At 30.6% G+C, this 21,409-nt stretch overlaps 1 protein-coding gene across 2 annotated transcripts; it reads right to left on the bottom strand.

Annotated features, from left to right (window-relative positions):
• Positions 1-4,942: 4,942 nt before the first annotated feature.
• Prosalpha3 (proteasome alpha3 subunit) lies at positions 4,943-21,375 on the bottom strand. 2 transcript variants are annotated; one of them, XM_035358908.2, is made up of 8 exons: positions 21,272-21,375; positions 20,378-20,420; positions 18,738-18,900; positions 12,431-12,508; positions 7,598-7,686; positions 5,723-5,853; positions 5,374-5,497; positions 4,943-5,153 (listed from the first exon to the last, which is right to left on the bottom strand). In XM_035358908.2, exons 1-8 carry the CDS (start codon positions 21,272-21,274, stop codon positions 4,999-5,001), a joined length of 786 nt encoding a protein of 261 aa, XP_035214799.2. In that variant the 5' UTR covers positions 21,275-21,375; the 3' UTR covers positions 4,943-4,998. The 2 variants fall into 2 exon arrangements, with proteins under 2 accessions (XP_035214799.2, XP_085675534.1); XM_085819408.1 differs by lacking the exons at positions 20,378-20,420; positions 21,272-21,375 and adding an exon at positions 19,223-19,274.
• Between the last annotated feature and the right edge of the window lie 34 nt (positions 21,376-21,409).

A 21,409-nucleotide genomic window follows, 5' to 3' on the forward strand; every position in this document is an offset into this window, starting at 1 on the left:
AAAAAAAAAAAAAAAAAAAAGTCTCCTGCTTTAATATTAGAGATTTTGCGGAGAAAGGGAAGAACCTCCCAACATCGGTACTGTATAATGTATTGGGGGGGAAATGACTATTTGGTTACATTTCTTTTATTTAAGCCATTCCGAATATTATTCCTTATAAAGCTAATCTGTGTAAAAACACACCCATTTTTGGAAGTTTATCTGTACTTCAGCAGTTACTGCAATTATATTATTATAAATATTCATTCATATGCTCATAATACAGTCAAAAGTCGTTAATTCGGACACCCATAATTCGGAATGATCTATAATCCGGACCTCAAAACTAAAAACTTTCTGCGCATGCGCCGCGTTGACACATGCGCATAGGCGTTTACGTGTGCACGTAAGACCTTTTACGACTGCGCATATGAGTGTGCGCAAGTGCAGAATACGTTTTCGCGTGCGCGTTTTATGTATAATGGACGTATAAGCTAAAATTATCTAATTCAGTTAATGTTGATGATTGCGTGGTTCCTTAATTTTCGAATTGGATCCGGCTTATTATTTTTTGCAGACTGTAAGAGCAATTTTATAAAAGTAAGCTTAAACTTTCGATTATATCAAATAGAATTTCCGATATATATTTGTTAATATGTAAAGGATCTAAAGCGAAAGTATGTTTTGAAATCCGAAATCTGTTTATCAATTTCACGCTGCTCGGCGGGGGGGGGGGGGATCGCCGCGGCGGGCGCGTAATGAATTGGAAGTTGACGCCGCAGCGGGCGCGTAATGAATTGGAAGTTGATCTGTCAACACTATCCTTATCTTCAGCGCAGATGTTTTTATTTTATTTGGCTTATAATTCCTTACCAAATGTAGTATTTCATCTCGATATGCTCCGTCTTTGATATGATTTAAAACAAGTTCCTCGTCATTATAATTCGCTTTCGATAGCGAAGAAAGTGACAGAGGTTATTGAAAACGAAAAAATTTCGATTGCCAAATTAATCGGTGTTCTAGACACAGCAATTATAGGACTTGAACAGCGGAACTTTGTAACTGAACAAGAAATTATGTCTGTTTAATAGAATTAAAGAGAAATTATTATCACATGAAACGAAGCAAAACTTAAACAACTTACATTGAAAGAAATGTTTAATAAAGTAAACAAATAAATATTAAGCTTTTTCTTTTTGCAAATTTTGATACCCTTTAGATCATAATTGTTCTTTATTTCATAAATTATGTTTTCATATTTTTAATTTTAGAATTTCTGCATGCCATCTTACGAGATTTAAACTGATGATTTATAATCCGGAAAAATCGATAATCCGGAATCGCCGAAGTCCCGACGAGTCCGGATTAACGACTTTTGACTGTATAAGCACAACGATCATAATAAACATGAATATGAACTGACCACGCGGAACGAGAATGCAAATTATTAAAATCTTGATAGAAATTCAAATGTGTGTAGTATTTGGGTGGGAGGAAAAAAATACCGAATGTAAAGGAATTTTCTACCGTTTTCGCAATTCTTTGACCATTAGAACGACGTGCACCTGTCTGTACTCTCGCGCGCACCATAGGTTACGTTAATGCAGAGAAAGGGGGGGAAAGCAATTTCTGGGAGTATGATTCACCATCTGACGTTGCATATAAGGAAGAAAAGTTGTTTATTTAGTTTTGGCTTTGGTACGAGGAAAATATGCGAGTTCATTAAAAAAAAGCACTAAAAGCAAAAAATAAGCACTAAAAACAAAAAAAAAAATAAGGGCTTTAAAGAAAAAGTAAGCACCTATAAGGGCCTTTATATTTTATTTTCAAATATAAGGACTTATAAGCACTTGTATGGACCGCTACAAACCCTGTGTAACTTCACTTTTGATTCTATTTGCCCATATAAGGTAATTATCCGCAATTAATTTTTCTATGTGCATCAAATTTATATTATATGCCACATTATTTTTCTTTTCTAATTTATATTTTCAATTTATTATATAAATAAGCTTTACATCTAAAAAAATCAACAATGTTCTTAAATCTAAACAACATAAATGTCATATATGAAATCAGATATATGTCATCAGCAGAGACGACAACCTTCCTCTCTACTACCAACTGCTGATGAAATTATATTTTTTAAGCTATATCTATGTCAAAAAAAAGCACTGAAAATTAATGCAAGAAAGCTTTATTAAAGGAAGAAATGGCACAATTTCCAAGAACATAACATTCTTTATAATGGCAGTTACATTAATTCAAACTTTTACAATCCAGAAAAACATTAATATTGCCAAATATTAAGACTTATATTCTTTTATAAAGAAATACTATCAAGTTCCTCTTAGAAAATCGTCCAGTCTTTCTTTTGGCAAATACACCATGTGTGCTTCATATATTCAAATAATATAACCAAGAACTTTTATACTTTTAGTTTAATTTAATTTTAAAGTTTCCATTTGTTTGTTCTACATTTATGCATGTTAAATCTAGTTTCAGGTAAAATAAATTTTACTCCAATATAAATTTTCAAAACAGTGTATTCATCACACAGTTCGGAAATCAAATGGTGAACATAACTGAGAATTTAAAACACAAGTAGATATAATATGATATTTTGTAATTGCTGCTAATAGAAATGAAGATGATCTGGCTCCTGAAATTAGTCTCCTTCAGCTCAGAATTCTTATTTTAATATTCATTCCCTTTACCCATCACTTAAAAACACACTGCATCTATGCTCCAATGTTATCGCAATCTGAAGAAAGGCTTTCTTTATATAGATGTTGACAGTAAACAGCTTCTAAACTGCAGCAGAAATGCTGGAACATTTTGATTTAAATTCGGACCAGGATTTAGACAATGATTTACAGATAATGCATTCTCAGCATATATAGATGTATAAAAAACTACTCTTAGTTTTGACATCAACTTGTTTTCGTGTGCTGCAGCATGGTATGACATTTTTTGTTTATACTACTCACATCTTCCTCTGATTCCCCACAGTTTCAACACCATCTTCGAAAATCTGACTCAATATCATAGAATTGGAGTGCTTATAAAAGTTTCTGTCTTCTCAGAATTTCGACAAATGAAATTCCACAATGTCACAACTGTTATCTAAATTCTCTGAATAGTCATTCCAAAGAAGTTTAAATCTGTATGGCCAGGAGTCTTCTAATGTTACAATCAACAATTTAAAATAAAATACCATATTTTTATTGCACTACACTGTGTAAATAAATCTAGTTCAAAACTGAATACACTTAACACCTTTATAAAAGAAAGCATTCCAGACACATTTTGCATATAAAGGAAGTATATCTAAAAATCTCCTTCTCTAGTTATGTTAAGATTCTTCTTAAGATCATAAAGTATCACTTTATATATCACAGTAGGAAGACTAGAATATGGAGATATTCTTAATGCAGCTAGAAGACAAAGGAAACCTAATCAGAATATCAACTGAAATAAAGTGAATCATACCTTGAGACATGATTTCTAGCAAACACTAGAAATCATGTCTCTTAATTCAATGAACTTATCTACAAGTTTCAATATGTTCTTAGTAACCTTATGAAGATCCCTTCCCCAATATGTACTCTAAATGGCACCAATGATGGACATTTTCAGCTCCAGTCACATAGCTGTTGACCTTGAAATCATAAAAGTTGAGAGGATTTCACATTGCGTAGGAATACCAATTCAAAGGAGCTCTGTTAAACCAAATAGAATTCAATTAAGTTTAATTGCATAATTCATGTTACTCAAATATGTGTATCATAATTCTGAAGTAAAATACATTAGTATTTAATTAGGTAATCTAAATTTTAAGATTTTTGGCTAACTTAATTAAAAGATTTTCTTATACTTTTACATGGAGAAAATTCCACTCAGTGAAGGAAAGCTTATATTTATCAAAGTACTGGTAAATAAAATGAAAATAAAATTAATAATTAATGTACACAATATTTGTATGGATAAACTTAGTAATGTACTACATATTAAAGTAAACAAAATTAAATATAAATATTAACTGCTTAAACAGTGCTTGAATCTTCAAATAATAACCTACAAATGTCTACATTAGATTAAAATAACTCAGATTAAATAAAATTTCATAAGATAAAGAAAATAAAATGTAATAAGAAAAATTATTCTGAAAATCATTAGAAGCAGGAGGAATGGAATTTGCCCAACTTAAATTTCACTTACACTGAAAAACATTTTCTTTAATAAGGCTAAAAATTAGAATAGCTGGTGATAAGGTGACCTCCAGGAGATTGGGAGATGTGATGAAAACTCGTGAGAGTTAGCAGTTCATACATATTGTTTATAAAATTTAAAAATCATCACAAGAAGTACTCTAACCAATAAGTGATGGAGATATGGGAAGGTCTTAGGCTTTAGATGCAATTCTGTCACCCAAAACCTCCACCTTTACGGTGAAATTTGCCATGCAACATGTTGCACCATTTTGCTCTATCGAAATTTGTTGATGGCTCTTCTGCAGCAAGGCAATAAACAGTCAAAGAGTACCTTGGTTAGTTAGTACCAGCATCCATGTATATATTTCAAAAAACAAAGGCCTGATAATTCATTGCCTAAGCATGGCATGCTACAAATAGACATAGATGTTCAGAGTTCAGCACTCAATTATGTGAACCACAGATATATTCACTTAGGTGAAATCATGTCTCTGAGAGACATCTGATCTAATATGAAAATGCTGTCACTTATGTTATTTTTGTGAAATATAATGTCAGCCCCTTCCTGATAGCAAAAAATTCTAATTTGATTTATCAACTGCTTGCATGTAATAGAACAATACAGGATTAGAGAATCACTAAATAAAATATTTTACAAAATTATGCAAACTTAAATGTCTGGTCCACTTCAAAATTGAACATCCTGCACAGGTAATGGAGATCAATTAACAAATGAACTTACAAATAAACACATTATAAAAAAAATTATTTATTAGTATTAAAGTGAACATCTTTAATTTAATGTTTAGCTTTTTGACTTCTCTCTTTCCTTTTCTTTCTTTGCAGCTTCACTTTTTGCTTCTTCTTCTTCATGTTTTCTGATCAACACTTCAACTTCAGCAGTAGGCATAATCCTAATTAATGTCTTATTTTTTTCACGAGTAAGAGTTGCCATTTCCACTAAAACAGAACAGAATAATCAATAATTAGAAATGCAATATTAAGCACTAAAATATTACTTTTACTTTTTAAATACTGAATTAAAAAGATTGTGACAAAGCAGCTTATTAATAAGAAATTAATAAGAAATTCATTTAATAAAATATTAAATGAAGACATGTTATATATTTTTTTTTTCAAAATAATAATATTAAAAAGAACATACATAGGACAGACTTACATTTATCAGCAGTCAACTTAGTCATATCCAAAGTTTTACTAAGTACTTTAATTGCCAGAGCTAATGCATCACTAAGAGAAGTTTCGTTTTCTTTGTATTCTTGTTTCAGTATAGACACAGCTGCCTATAAAACAATGAACTTATCTACAAGTTTCAATAATAAATAATTCATTACTACAAAAAAAAAAAAAAAAAAAAAAACTAAATAAATTACGTATTTCTTGAGCATGAGAGAAATAAGTTTAGGAAGTTCTACTAATTTGTATCTTTAAAGAAAAAAATTAACACTAGATTATTCCAATGGTTTGATTACATCAAAGTATTAATAAATGTCATGGAAATTACGTACAGCACTGTTGTTACCAATGCAAGTTGCCTTCCATCCACCATAGTTTCCACTAGGATCAGACTGGTAGAGCTGAAAGCCATAATGTTTATCCCAGCCCATATATAAAATGGAAACGCCAAATGGTCTTTTGCCTGGAGGAGGGAGAAAAAAACACAAATTTTATTTAACATAAATATTTATGAAAAGTACTTTAGCATCTTGAATCTTATGTAAACCTCATCATTTACTAAAAAGTCTCTATTACTGAAAAATGAAAGATGTGAGTTTGTTGCATTACAAAGACCTTAGTCTTTTTACTAGAACAAAGGAACCTTGAAATCCGCATATTGATTTTTTTTTAATATTTTAAAACGATTCATAAAATTAATCCCTATATAATTTTGAAATGTGTCTTTTCTGACTTCAAATATGAGATATTATAATCTGGAAATATCATATTAAGATTTGGAAGTTTAGAACAAAAATAAACTTAACCTTTTAACTGTCAAGTTATTTTAATAATTTGGGTGCATAAATTGTCAATTCTTTTTATTCCAAAAATGAAATGTTTGCCTTGCAATCAAAAAATCCAAAAAATGCCGTGCACTTTGAACTTTAACCTCTATCCTTTGAAACCTTCAGTAAAATGCTGCCATCTGTTGAATTCAAGCTGAAATAAACTTCTCACGATATATATTCGGGTATAACAATATGATGCACTCAAAAAAAAATTAGCCTGAGTAATATTCGGGCGTGACATTTTGGAATACCAGTGCTGTGCCCGAGATTATTTCAGTCATGACAAGTTAAAAGGTTAAAGATTTTACTGTGGATTTTTTTGGTGAATAAAATACGTACTATAGTCTTTTTATTTGAATAGCAAACATTAAAAAAATTACTAGCCACTTATATGACCAACTTTCAGTCTGTCATGCATAATTTATAACAGATATAACAGGGGTGGCCAAACTTCCCGTCAGTGACAGCTGGATGCTGGAATTCAAGAAAGTTCAAGAGATGCAACTAGATTTTTCAAAACCACAAGATTCATAATTTCATAATTTTAAAAGTAGTAAAAAAAGGTTTGAAATGAAAACAAACATTCAATAACTGTAAAATAAATAAATTAATCACTTTCTTTTGGACATCACGAGTTTTAATTTACCATATTCCATATATATATATAATTTGCATAACAGTCACATACACTAACCTGTGGGAGCCATAAGCGGCTCACAAGCTGTGCTATGGCCACCCAAGATATAACGTGCATTACCTCTAAATGAAAATTCTGAACAAAGAAACATGCATAAAATTTACTGTCTGCTCAATGAAAACCAATTCCTGTAATTTAGTTTCATAAAATAGCAACATACATATTTAAATAATTTTATAATAATTGTGTTATTTAATTAATAAAATTGTTATGCCTTATTTTTATCTGCATTTCACGTGTAACACACTTTAAGATACACTATCACAATATTAGTTTGTCAGAAAATAAGAACAAAAAATATTACATGCTTCATCATTAAAAGCCCATTATTTTATTAATGAAATTAATCGCTTAAAGAATGCTACAATATGTTACATAACCTTTAAATATTAATCTTTAATGTGAATTTCTATCAGCTGATATTTCCAAGATTCATTTTCTTAGCTAACTGAAATAATATGTATTGTATGCAAAAATATTTTAAAATAATATTTAAAAATAATTGCTAAACTTCAAATAATATAACATATTTAACTCAGATAAAAAATATTAATTTTTCTTAAACACCAAAATCTAGAGAAAAAGCAAGCATAAATTCAACTCAAATAACCAGAAAATTACATAATTTTTTTTTAAATCTTTAAAAATATTTCCCTGAAATTTATAGAAATGAAACATACCTCCATATTGAGTATAAGCTTGTTTTAAATCACATAACCAACTCACTAAGCGTTCACACGGTATAGATTCCCCATACTGAAGTAAATACCTACATTTAAAAAGATACTCATTTTAGAAAAGCATATACATACAACAAATTAAATATGAGACTAACTTTTTTTTTCCCCATAAATAAAGTAACATTTCGCATGTATGCCACTAAACAGAAAAGCAATTCGTATAAAGCTTTCAGATTTAGATTAAAATGTAAATTATGATGCACAATATAAAATTAACACAATAGATTTTTTTCATTTTAATCTAAATCACATAACAAACAACTGAAACAGCTACAAAAACATATGTTGAATATGTGAATACATAATCTATTCATCAGTCCTGCATTGCAGGTGAGAGTCATCTAAAAAAATGCCACAGACTGACAGCTTATAATTATATAATTTTTTATTAATAATTATAGATCTCTAAAGAAATAATTTAAAAAATACAATAAAAAGATTTTAAAAATATAATATAACATAAATATTTTCACTGTGAAACTAAGCATCAAATGTAACAGGAATAGAATCTTTTCAACATTACTTCTTCCACATGAAACATTATCAAAATTATCTGGAATGCTGGGTGTTAACCTTAGAAAAGTGTAACTGTATTTAAAAATTGGTGATGCTTATTACATTTAAATCCATGATTTTATATATAATTTCTTAAAAATACAGAATTTATTAGTTCATTGCACAACTGTTAAACTGTAATGTAAAATTAACAAATTTTTCTGTTTTTAAAATTTTAAGCATTAACACCCACTTTCCCCCAAAAAAGAACTGTAATCAAGCAGATTAGACTACTGATTGAAAAAAGCACATAAGGATTCTGCCTGAGGAAACGAATGCCTTTATCTACGATCTTCCATGGGACACGAATCCCCATTTATATTATACATGGGTAAATCAGGAGAACTGTTGATCCTATGAAGCTCTTTGCTGTGATTTAAACTGAAGTCGAACTACTAGAGTTTAGCAGGTTATCCACTCAGTCACTGGTAGGTGTTAGGAATAATAAATAACTGCGAATACTTAAGTTTGTCAAGAGATTAAAATGTGCATCTAATTTAGATTGAAATCAGTTACAATAATAATTAAGTGCGGTCATTAAAATTAAGGTACCTGAACTATGCATATCAACAAAATTAAGGTAAATGATTATCAATTATTAAAATATTCCAAATTTGTTAATAATTCACATGCTAAAAAACTGTAAATGAATTATCAAACCATGACTTTTGAAGATGAATAGTGAAGTATATTTAGAAGATGAGATTCATGACAGAGGAGATAATTTCACAAAATGTAGGCTGTTAAAATTTATCAAAAACCTTACACATGTACAAAACAGATTTGAAATAATGAAATATCTTGAGAAATGAACTTAAAAATCAATATAATCTGCTTTAAAAATCAAACTATACTGTTTTTAAATACAAAGTATATTTGAAAAAAAAAAAAAAAGATGAAGTTCTAATTAAATATGTTGCATCATTTCCTAAATCTGTTTGTTAATTCCAATTACGGGAATTGGTACTATTCCGTTTTGAGGACCGTAAAAAAAACTGCAGCAAAAATGTATCCGCAAAAGCGCCAAATCTAGCAAACGCGCCCATTTTACAGCACGCCAAATCTAGCGTGCGCGCTGATTTCAGATTGTTTAATGCGTAAGTTTATATAGTTCTATATTTCTTAAGACACCATTGAAATACTAGTTTAACTTTTAATTCTTTTTTGATATCTTATATATATATTATATATTATAGATTTAACAATTTGGGAATTGCCCATGAAGAAAAGCCTGCAATAGAATTTTGGGTAAAGTGCAGAATCACCCACTGCTTGACGCGTTTTTAAGAATTGCACATACTCGGTATCCATGTACACATTGACCTATTTTCACTTAAAATAAAAAATCCCAGAATTGCTTGACTTTATCTATGTACACAACCACCTGTTTTCACTTAAAAAGTAAAAAAAAAAAAAAAAAAAAAAAATTTAAATTGTTTTTATCCCTGTACAAAGCGGCAAACAAACAAGTGGGCGATTCTGCACTTTAGAAAATTATATTTGAACAACCAACGAGATGAAATTATGCTTTAGAGATAACTCGGTAGCGAAATAGCGATGCAGGCATCTATTCAGGTATGTTTAGCAATTTTTATATACATTCTAAAAATGATCTGAAATAGTTATTTACTTTTATGCTTCCATTCAGTCATGTTTAGCCTTTTTTATATAAATTATAATAATAAAAAAGTACTATATGAAATTAACTTTTCATCTAAATTAAAACATCAATCTTAGATAGTTATTTACTATTATACTTCCTTTCTTGTGTTAGGGTTGTCGCAATTATTTTTGGCAGCACTGGCATCAATAATAGTTTGGCGATTTTTTACGGCCCTCAAAACCAAATAGTACCCGGAAATTTTTGTGGAAGAATCCCACTGCAATGCTGTTACTTTTTTTTTTTAGTCAACAGCCAATATACCATTTTACAAATTTTAATTAATATAATAAAGGTACAAAGTTTTTGTTTATTCTGAAAGTTGCTAAATACCATTCAAGGTTCTCTGGCTGCTCCCTTGATGCAAGCAAAATGGTATTAAGGGTATTTCAGCAAACTTCCAGGAGCGATAGAAAACACATACATGATAAAAAAAAACCACATAACAATGCACATTCAGAAATGCTTTTCTGGTGCAGTAGTGACAACACAAATCACAAGAAAGGATGGGTACTAATGGGGTGAGAAAACATGTTAATTATGCTTAGTATAGCAGAAACCAAGAACAAAAACAGACAACAATCATCATCAAAAAAGGTGTTCGAAATTATGACCGCGGACCATGATGCAGGAACTGTGCATTGTGCATCTTTCATGCACTCGAGATGGCGAGGCCTGCATTATGGTCCGGGATCATAATTTTGAACAACTTCTTTAATGATGATCAGTCTATTTTTGTTATTATTTCTTGATTTCTGATGTATTAAGCATAATAAACATACTTCTCATCCTGTTCTTCCTTTCTTGTGTTGTCTCTAAGGCACCAGAAAAGCCTTTTCGATCATGCACTGCTGTGTGATTTTCCATTGCCTAGGTGTACTCTATCTGTCCTGAAAGTTTTGACTAATTTTTTGAAAGACCCTTTATATATAATAATAAATTCAGGCATTTACACTGTTAAAATTTTGATTGATTGGTGTGTTTTGTTTCAAATTTAACCTTAATCTACAGCCCTTTTCTACTACAAATAAAGAAAATATTTATTAGAGTATATAGTATAGTCCAAAAGTTTTAAAATGGTATTTTGCAAACTATACACTTTTATCCAAATGCCACTTACAAGACTTACATAAATATTTTGTCATATATTTTATTTTTGTGCCAAATTGAAGGATTGATTTTTCAATGCAGCAAAAGTACAACAGCATGTTTTCTCAGATATTCTTTATTCACAATCACTTCAGAACTGCTTAATCATTTATTTTCTATAATTACTTCTAAACATTTTATGATTATCAGTCAAAGAACTACTATTAAGTACTGTTGTGCTGTGATTTAAAATGGGATTGCCAAATAATATCTATCAGAAACAAAAAACCAGTTTTACTTATCTGTTGATATCAAAAATATATTTTACAGAACTATTTAATGTACAAACACAGTAAAAATTTCCGTTTAATAATAAATTTCCCTTAAATCCTAGTTAATTTTAATAATGCATTTGGTTTGGCTTAGGTTTTCATTTTTTTACCTTTATTTGGGCAATGCAAGCTCTCAAAGATTCTTTAAGCTTCTCAAAGATTATTTTGATTCCTCATGATTTTATCCATCGTATCTAGTTTTAAGAAAACTTCGTGACATGGAGTAAGCCTGACATAAATATGCTTTGGTTTCCTTCAAACCAATTTCCTAGTCTCACTGATATCATTTACTGCATTTGAAAAATGCCAGTTGATGAATTAGATTTTCTGGAGGATTTAACAATAACCATTCTCTTGGTTCTGTTTAAAAATCCAAAGACTAACGTCTTTTTACACCTTCAAAGAATTAAAACTTTTAATTGTTTTATGCTCACTTTTTCATCAATAGATAGCATTAGGTAATTTGTGTCCATCATTTAGCAGGAAATTTCTTTGATTTTTATCCTTTACGTTCTCACACGGGCATATTTCTTCCTTTTTTTTACATTTTTAAATTCACAGTTGAAGAGGCAGGCTTTTTCTATTTGATTTCTGAAATCATATAATGACAAGCATACTAATGTCATATGAAATTCGTCACGCTATTTGTTAACTTCTTTTACACACAAATGGCCTATTCTGAATTACTTCTTGTTCATTATCCTAATTCCTACAGTAAAACTATTGATTGGTAAGTCTGAATGCTGATGACTTGTGCTATCATCTGAAATTAATAAATAATACCATTAATAAAAATTCATTAATAATACAATATTTATGTTTTTGGAGGATTTTAAATAGCTTGATGCTATATGAGTCTCTACTTTGAATATTATGAAAAAGATGTGACATAATGGCATAGGCTGTCATTATAATATAAAAACTATAATTAGTTTGCTTTGAAGATGACATTTACAAAGAATTTTTTTAAAAGGCCCTTCTTTCTTGATATGAAGCAGAAAGATTACCAGATTAAAACTATGCATTTTACAACTCATTTAATCAAAAGTGGAACATTTGCTCTGGAAAAAAAAAAAAAAAAAAATTTTTTTTTACACATCTAATTTGTATTTTTACTATACGATAAAAACTGTTTACCTTTGTGCTATTTGTCGCAGTTCATTAGTCAGTACATTAGCATCAGAAGTAATACCAGCAACACTGCATGCCATATCACTAAAAATGAAAAATTATTAAAGAATTACCCAACAATGAATAAAAGGTCCAAAATATAACAATTTTAAACAGAGAATGATAGTTTACTAAATAAAAATACCAGTGTTCTGAAAATATGGCTTCATGCTAACTACTTGATATTATACATTAAGCAATTGTGACATATTTTGTTTTTTTAATGACACAGATTCCGCACAAAAAATTCTTGTAACATTTTGAAAATGGCCCTCATAGTTGCTAAATTTTTTTAAAAATAAACTAAGGAGCTAGAAAGTATAAATTAAGTTTCTACTTCCAAAATTTGACAAATTTTTAAAGCCTGTTTTCAATATAGAAAAGATAATGATTTCTTTTATTAGCAAGAAAAACAGATTTAATGAATTTTAGCCATCACACATATAGTTTTAAATATACACGCTTTGAAATTAATAAGTGCTACACTGTTTTCTAGAAATAGCAATAAAAGTGGATTAATGCTTAATTTATATTGATATGGGATGAAAGGAGCTCAGCAATGGAATAATGGCAATTTCTTTTACGGTTTATATTCTGTCAATAAAGCAAGTTGACTACATCATTGTTGCTTTTATGATTCTTTCTATACCTAACATAAACCAATTTTACTTATTTAAGTTTTCAACACAGGCTTTCATTCATCAGATTTCTTCCATGCTCTGTCATGCTGCAAATGACCAATAACCATAGACTTAAGAAATAATGGAGTGGGCATTGTGTCCCAAATCAGAGACCAGAAGAGGGTTAGTTTTCACTCCCCCACTTTCTTTTACCAACTTTCATTAAATTCCTCATTACAATGAGATGATAAAGGCATCAATAATACTCTCAACAATATTTTCGATACGTTTTTAATTTAAAGTGACATAATGGTTTGTTCTTCTGTTGTTGCATGTTCAGAATGAACTGATGTATCAAAAAATAAAAAATTAAGCTTCCATGGGTATGCTGTCTTCATATATAAAGGGTAATTTATATTTTCTTTTCCATTCAGATTGTTCCCGCTTTCTTACGAGTCTGGACCCACTAGCAGGAAAACAGTAAAATTGCTGAACACTGGTAGTTTGGTCCAAGGTTTGAATCCTGAAGAACAAGCTGGCTTTCAAGGATTTTCCCATAAGCAACATGTATCTGAGCCATTTTTCCTTTAGAAAGTCATTCATGAATGCATACCTTCCCCCAGGCAGATAGCAATATTCAAATAAATCAAATACCAAATCAAACTTTGAGCGTAAGAATTCCCCAGGCATGGTTTACATAGCAGACAAGACAGTGTTAGATATAATGACTATGGTGTCATTTCTTAACCCATTCAGAGCATTTCAAAAGTATACATATGCATGGGACTGAGTGATTTTCCAAATTAAGTCTAGTTGAATTTAAAATCATTACTCTAATTAAATACACAATTTATTATCATTAGCCATTTCGTGTCAACTGTCTCTCATATCTGCCAGCAAGAAATGTACTCCTTTCACAGTCAGCACACTGGCGTGCCGGAGTTGTTAACTCGTTCGCCCCCCAGCTGTCACACATTTGTGCCCATAACTTAGAAGATAAGGGCTAGTTCATAAAAGCTTTTCCCCCTGAAACAGGAAGTGGGAGTGACGATGTAGTCAGTTTGACAGTCATATTGACTTAACTCAGTCTTTAAAAAACACCTGAAGAAAGAAACTGGATAAGGTTAAATCTGGTGAACAGAGTGGACAGCGGAGAAAGTTGTCAGCTGTTGCAGCAGTTCAATCCAGCATTAATGAAGAACATGATTAAGAAGCTTTCATAGATTCCTGTGAAAATGGAGTAGAGCACCGTCCAGTTACCAATTGTAATCATCATAATTGGTATTCAGCTAGGGTTAACAACTAGGTTTTCAACATATCTAGCAATTAGTCACAGATCACAGTTTCTGGTTTGAAGAAAAATGGGCCTTGCACTTTCTCGCAAAAAACATGCAGCCACAGATCTGGACACCTCAATACGGAATACACAAAAAGCATTTTCCTGTTGCGGCACCATCTTGGAAACTGATACTTCGGCTGCACAGAAAGCATGACAAAGAGGCAGCACACGAGAAACTCGACAGTTGCCAAAGCTTCGATGTAGGTTTCACAAGGGTAAGGCTTCGATCAGATTTGACACAGGTAAGGCCAAAGCTTCGAGGTAGGTTTCATAATTAATTTTTAAAACCACACCATTCATTTATAAACACCCCATATATATATACATACATATATGCTTTGTTTTGTGTTTTTCATTTTTGTTCTTAATAAATATATTTCATGTTACAATTTGAGATTTTTCTTGGTTCATTGTATCTCTGTCTGATGACAAAGAAATGTGGCAACCCTAACTGTATCACCCAAATTTTGGAAATATTCTTCCAATATCAGCAGATATTATATTAGCTGTAATGTGTTTTATATGTAAAGCTATTTCAAAATGGAAACATATCTGTGACTATTGAAATGATTATACTCACAGACTTGCCAACCTCAGACACTCAAAAACCAGGAGATTTTCCTCAACGACGAAAAGACTTTTTAATGATAAAAATATATTTTTTAATAATGAATTAACTTTAAACAAATATCTGAAAGTTCAGTTACTAATTCTTAAACACAAACAGTACAAAAATACTTACTTGTAAATAACATTTTTATTATTTGCATCTTTTAGCGAAAAATAATACTTTAATCAGTTTTCATGTGAATACTATTAGCAGTGACAGATTTTAGAACTCCTTTTAAGATAATAATAAATATCAACAATGTGTTCGTTGACATTTATTGGTAAAGAAGCTGTACCTTTTTATGCAAGTGCCAAGCAATTATTCAGAGGAATCACATTTTCGTTTAAAATTTTAATAATTAGCTGTGTTATATTAAAGCCTGTCAAATGTCCTTCTAAGTTGGGAACAGAAAGTAAACTACACTCAATTTCTGAAGAAATTGGATTAAAATAAGAAACAACAATTGGATATAAATTTGAATTGGTATTATTGCTTTCATCCATAGAGATGCAAAATGGAGCTGTTTTAATGCAGTCAATAACTGAAGATTTATTTCTGATACCCATTTCTTTAACAATTGCAGGCGTTTTGGTCCTTGTACTTGAATATTTCTTAGTGATTTCGCTGTCGGGAAACATTTTTCTAAATAAAGCTGCAGCATGATTCGATGCATTCAGTGCCAAGTTGGGCTCAAGTAAAAATGCAGAGAACAGGCAGTCGACATTAATAACTTTTCGATCCTTTGTTCCCACAGTAAAATCTAATTTTTTGCTTTTTTAACAGATTTCTGTTGTCTTCGTGTTTTTACATATGCACGTGTTTGAGAACATCGGCCTTCACCATGCCAAATCAAAAAATTGCAGTGACAAACAGTACACACTGCAAATGTGTTACATTTCCTTGGGGAAATAATAGAAAGAAAGTCATCTGTGTACGATTTTTGAAAATTTTTGAAAGCATGAGATAACTGGAATACTTAATCCTACCATTAATGTCATCACCACAAGAATGAGGAACATTAAAACACCTGCTTTCTGGGTGAATTCAGGGTGGCTTTTAGTAATTCAGGATTTGCTATTCCTAATTCTAATCTTAATATTTAAAATTCTAAAAGCCCCCAACCCACGTACGTCAAACTCTCAGCTCATGACTTATCCTGACAAAATGAGAGAAAGTATATAACTATAATAATAAAACTTTACAAAAGCACTTTTTCAATGAACTTTGAGAAAGTGTCAACCCACTGACAGATGGATGACAGAAATTCAGTACGACTCAATTTTAAAAGAAAATAAAATGTAAATTTTATAAATATTTGCCTGTTGTTATCAGAAAGCCACAAATTTGTAATGTACATGATTTCCATATTTGGTACTATGTATCAGAGTGAACAACTTAATTTACTCATGGAAAGGAGCAAGACCCCCCAACGAGATTTATGTTAACAGACAGTCAGCTGACCTTTATTCTGAAAATCATTAGTACAAGTAGCATGCCTTAAGATATTTGAAAAGCTGCTTACAGAAAAATGCAACCATGTGTTGTGACTTGCACTATTATAATGATGACCAGGGCTGTGGAGTCGAGCAGATTTTGGGGCAAAAAGAGTTGCTAAAAACAGGTCAACCCCGACTCCAGTTTTCGTTGGACAGTTTGAATTTGAAATGAAATTCAAATGAATTTAAAAAAATTAATGACAAGCTGAGTTATTATTTTTATTTATGAACTGCATACATTAATATATAGTTATTTTCTATTTTTTTGACCTGTTACTAAATAAATATAGGGGAGGAGAATGGATGTGATATTTACCATTAATGATTAAACTGATTCATTTAGTTAATCTCACTGGTAAATTTAGGTAAGCAGCAACAGCAGCAAGGACTCCTAAATTTGATGTCATTCTTAACAAGTGAACAGGAAAAGGAGCAATTATTGATCAAGCAATGCAATAAGGAAGTGCATATTTGATGTTAAAGAGGTTTTTAGAATGAAGAACTTTTTTAGGAGAGGTAGATAAACCCTAATGTTTCACTAACGGTTGCTATGCCATCAATTTTTTTTCTGTAGCATCTATTACTTCTTTTATATTAAAAAAATTAGCTGCAATCCATGTGTATATGCTTACATATATGAGGGAGTCGGAGTCATTAAAATTCCAGGAGTCGGACATTTTCCCTACTGACTCCACAGCTCTGCTGATGACAATCTGGTCCATTTGAGGTAAGGAGTGACATGCCATTGCTTATTTCAAATTAAATAAAAATTTGACTCATCACTAATATTTAAAAGATAAAGCACATTGTAAGATCACAAAGCTGACTAAACATAGACCTATGTCTCCAATGTTGTTTGTTATACAACTTATTCCAAATTTTGAATTCACAAAAATATATGACCTTTAAGATCTCCTTCAATTTTCCTTTAAAACATACAAATAAGCTCCAAAAATGAGAAAAAACGTCGTATTTTGCCAATCATTTACTTCTCAGAAAGCTACAAATCTATTATCTCCAAAAAGCTAAAATCAAAGAACCAATTTGCTATAAATACAGATGACTTGGACTATAAGTTTCATTCTCTGGTTGTTCAAAATTTTCTCATAAGCCCAACAAAAACTAATACTGTTCAACCAGATATCAGCTTCTTGCAAGCACTTAGCCTGGAGAAAACACCATGCAATAATTAATTCCTGTGGATATTAATAATACTCTACATGGTCACAAATCACAAGTCAAAATCAACCAAAAAAATAGTCCTATCATATCCCCCAAATCTAGAGATTTATTTTTTATTCCAACTTATTTAGCCACAATGGGTTAAAAAATAGTTACTATACTAATGTCTTAAATAAATTCATACCTGCACCTACCATGAGTAACTCCATAACCAGAAAATTCCATGAATTTTGAAAATGTTTGCTGAAATTAAATGACTAATAGAACCAATTAGTAATCTGCTCAGTAACTGAATTTATTTGTCAGTTTCAAATTTCTTTACTACTACTTCGCTCCAAAAGTAACTTTCCTTCCATGTCCTCTCTTTTGCTTAAGCTTAACTTCCAAATTACATCTATTTCTTACAGAGTCCTCCTCATCCCTTTCTCTGCAAAGCCTGATACATCAGATGCTAGTATTCTCTGCAACAATAAAGCTCCCTTAATCTCTTCAACTACTCTTTTGCTCCTCTGCCTGAAAAGACAGCTTTTCTGGCCATGTAAGCTATGACTTAATTAGATACAAACTTTTACAAGTTACTGGATATTCAGTAACTTGTAAAAGTTTGTTCAATAGCTTTGCTCAGGAACACTTTCCTTGTGCCCAATGGCCACATGATATATATATTACACCAATCATTCAATTTTTATAACTTGCACTTATTCTCCTTCAGAAACAATCATTACTTTCAAAGCAGAAAATGTCTTTAAAAAAAAAAAGAAAAATGAAAATATTTATAATTAAATAATTTACATTACAAACTCAAAATTCTTGTATACATACAAACACAGCTCTAACTTCTTTCCTTCAGAATGATTGGGAAGTATATGCATCCATAAGGAATTTTTTTTAACAATTATGTTTTAACACATCATCCAAAAATGTTTTTTTCATTTATATTATCACAAAAGTACAAACATATGCAAGTGCAAAGAAGCATTATAGATTATTCATTTCTGTAAAATATTATGAAAAATAAAATACTTACTTATGAAGCTTGTAAATTTTTTCAGAATTAAAAACTTCATCCAAAAGTTTATTAGTATTTCTACGCTCAGCAGCTAATACTATTCCATCATTGGCAAGAATTCCTAGACATGTTCCAGCATGACCAATAGCTTCCATGGCATATTCCACTTGATATAATCTCCCTGAAAATATTCATAATATAAATGTTTAAACCATTAGTTTAATACTTGTTCATAAATTAAAACGTTTTTCAACCTCGACAGAAACATTATTTATCAGCTGATTAAATAATTTTTTAATGATACTAACGTTTCAAAATATGCATAATTTCCATACAATTTAAAAATCCAAAAGCAAGAAAGAGTAGATTAATACTTTCACATCGGTGAAGGCCAAAATCTGTTTCACTCAAACATCTTAAATGCTCATATATATGTATTTTTGTTGGAATGGATTTCTTTCTTCCATGTCAAGTAGAATGTGACAGCACTAATAATAACTTACTAAAGGAAAGCGAAAACTTCTCTCTTGGGATTTTCATGAGGTTTCACTACTAGGTGCTGTTTTCCCTCAGGACAGGATTGCAACTTTGGGTACCAATAGCTAAACATTGACACTAGGCAGAGAAAGAACGCACATTCAAATAACAGAACTGCTTTTAGTCGAGTGAAAAGAATGACTGGCATGTCATTTAACAACACCCAAAAGCAATGAGCCATGCATAATGTGGTTAATCTTTCATAATTGGGGTGAGCGTGATACTTGGTGAGAGTTTTTAATTTGGCGCGATTCCAATTTGGTTGTGGTTACTGGCTGTATGTTTTCCTGTGCCTAGAGCTTTATTTCGGTGATTGACAAGCCAAAAGTTTTTTTTTTTTTTTATTTAATTTTGAAATACTGTGTTTGTTTTTAAAAGTTTTACTTCTTAATATTTACAGGAGGTTAAGCTGCTGTTAAAGAGAAAATGTTGGATTTCAGATGACGTGATGCTAATGCTTTCATTTAATTTTATTTAGTTAACGTAAGTTTTGTTTCTTGCATTTGGTAATCGAAAGATGAGGAATGTTTAAAATTTTGAACGAAAGTTGTTTAGTGTGTCAAATTTCCCAACCATAGTAACTTGTATATTTTAGTGCGTTTCTGATGTATCTGTTGTTAGTGAATTTGAATACATTTACTTAGTTGACAGTTTTGGAGTCCAAGGAAAGTGTTATACAATTTGTTATTTTATTATACTATTTTATCATGAATTATATAGATAGGCTATATTTTTACTTGCGGAGCTTGTGCACTTTGTTTTACTCATATAGTATTTTACCATCTCATTTTACTATTTTGTTTACATAAAATAACGGCATTTTACTAGTGCAAAACTTAAAAGTTACTATTCTATTTATGTTTAAAAATCACATCCTAGTGCTCTCATTGCTGCAAAAAAAATTTGCCAAATTTTGAAGGCCAAAATAGTTTGGCACCAACTTACCCAACTTATGGAAGATTAGCACATAATGTGAAAGGAGAAAGCACCAGGTAGAAAATAATTCAGGTGTTCGGGCGACCTGCCGATGTCTGAATGGTCTGGCGTTTTGGGCGACTTCATTGCAAAAGAGTTAATGAATGTAGGTTCAAAGGGGAAGGCCATAGATAAAATTAACTTACCTTCTGGGGAGAAAATTGTTGTCCTCGAATCATATCGCCTTGCCTTGAGTTGGAAAAAAATAAATAAAAATTTAATGAGATTGGTTAAAAATACTTCAAGGTGATTTATTTTTATGATTACTTAACAATCTAACAAAAAAATTAGCATGAATTTCAAGCATTTATTATTAAACTCGAATGAATGAGACAAACAGACTGAAATCATTTACTAAAATGCATGTAAATGTTACCCAAAACAAATATATATAAAAGCACATCTGCAACACATCACCAACATGTCACTTAATTCTTTAAGAATTAGCTAAAATGAAACATTATCCAGATACAGAATAACAGAAAGAAAATGAATAGGAAGAAGAGACTTTAAGAGAAAAACTCACTTTAAGAGAAGAGTAATCATTAACAGAATTTTTCATTCATTATTCTGATTCTTTCACAAAAAAAGAATACAATAAAATAATAAATGCATGTAGCCTTGTAATTAAATCAAGTAATTCTCCTTGGCGTGCACAAGCTTTTGTAGGTAATCAGACCAATAAATATTTGAAAATATTCAAAAATACTCTTTTAAAAAAATGATTAAAAGTGAAAAATTCTAGTTTGAATTAGTAGTAATGGTTTAATTTAGTTTATACAGAATATCATTATTTCATATTTTAAAACTGCTCGTAAATTTTCCCTAGTTGCATTTATAAATTATCCTTGAATAATGTGCTTATATACCTAATCCTTTAGATTGTCAATGATTGACAATGTGTGATGTTAGTAATAAAACTATTTTTGGTGGGTAAAATTCGATAAATATGTATTATTCAAAAGTTTAACGAATTAGCTAAACCTACATATAATGATCACTAACGACAATTTCTCATCGAAAAAATTAAGAATATTTACCATTTCCGATCGCAAAGTTTAGAAACGAAGAACAGCTTTGTAATGCTCAGTTACGGTTCCGGTCTACTACACTATCAGCCGGTAAAGAAGCAATGTTTTTGTTTGCAGCCAGGGAGTATAAAGACAATTTATTCTCCT

Source organism: Stegodyphus dumicola, chromosome 6 (assembly GCF_044657685.1).
Source record: "Stegodyphus dumicola isolate Sdum_Otavi_A_Nest chromosome 6, ASM4465768v1".
In the NCBI taxonomy this organism is placed as follows: Eukaryota; Metazoa; Arthropoda; class Arachnida; order Araneae; family Eresidae; genus Stegodyphus; species Stegodyphus dumicola.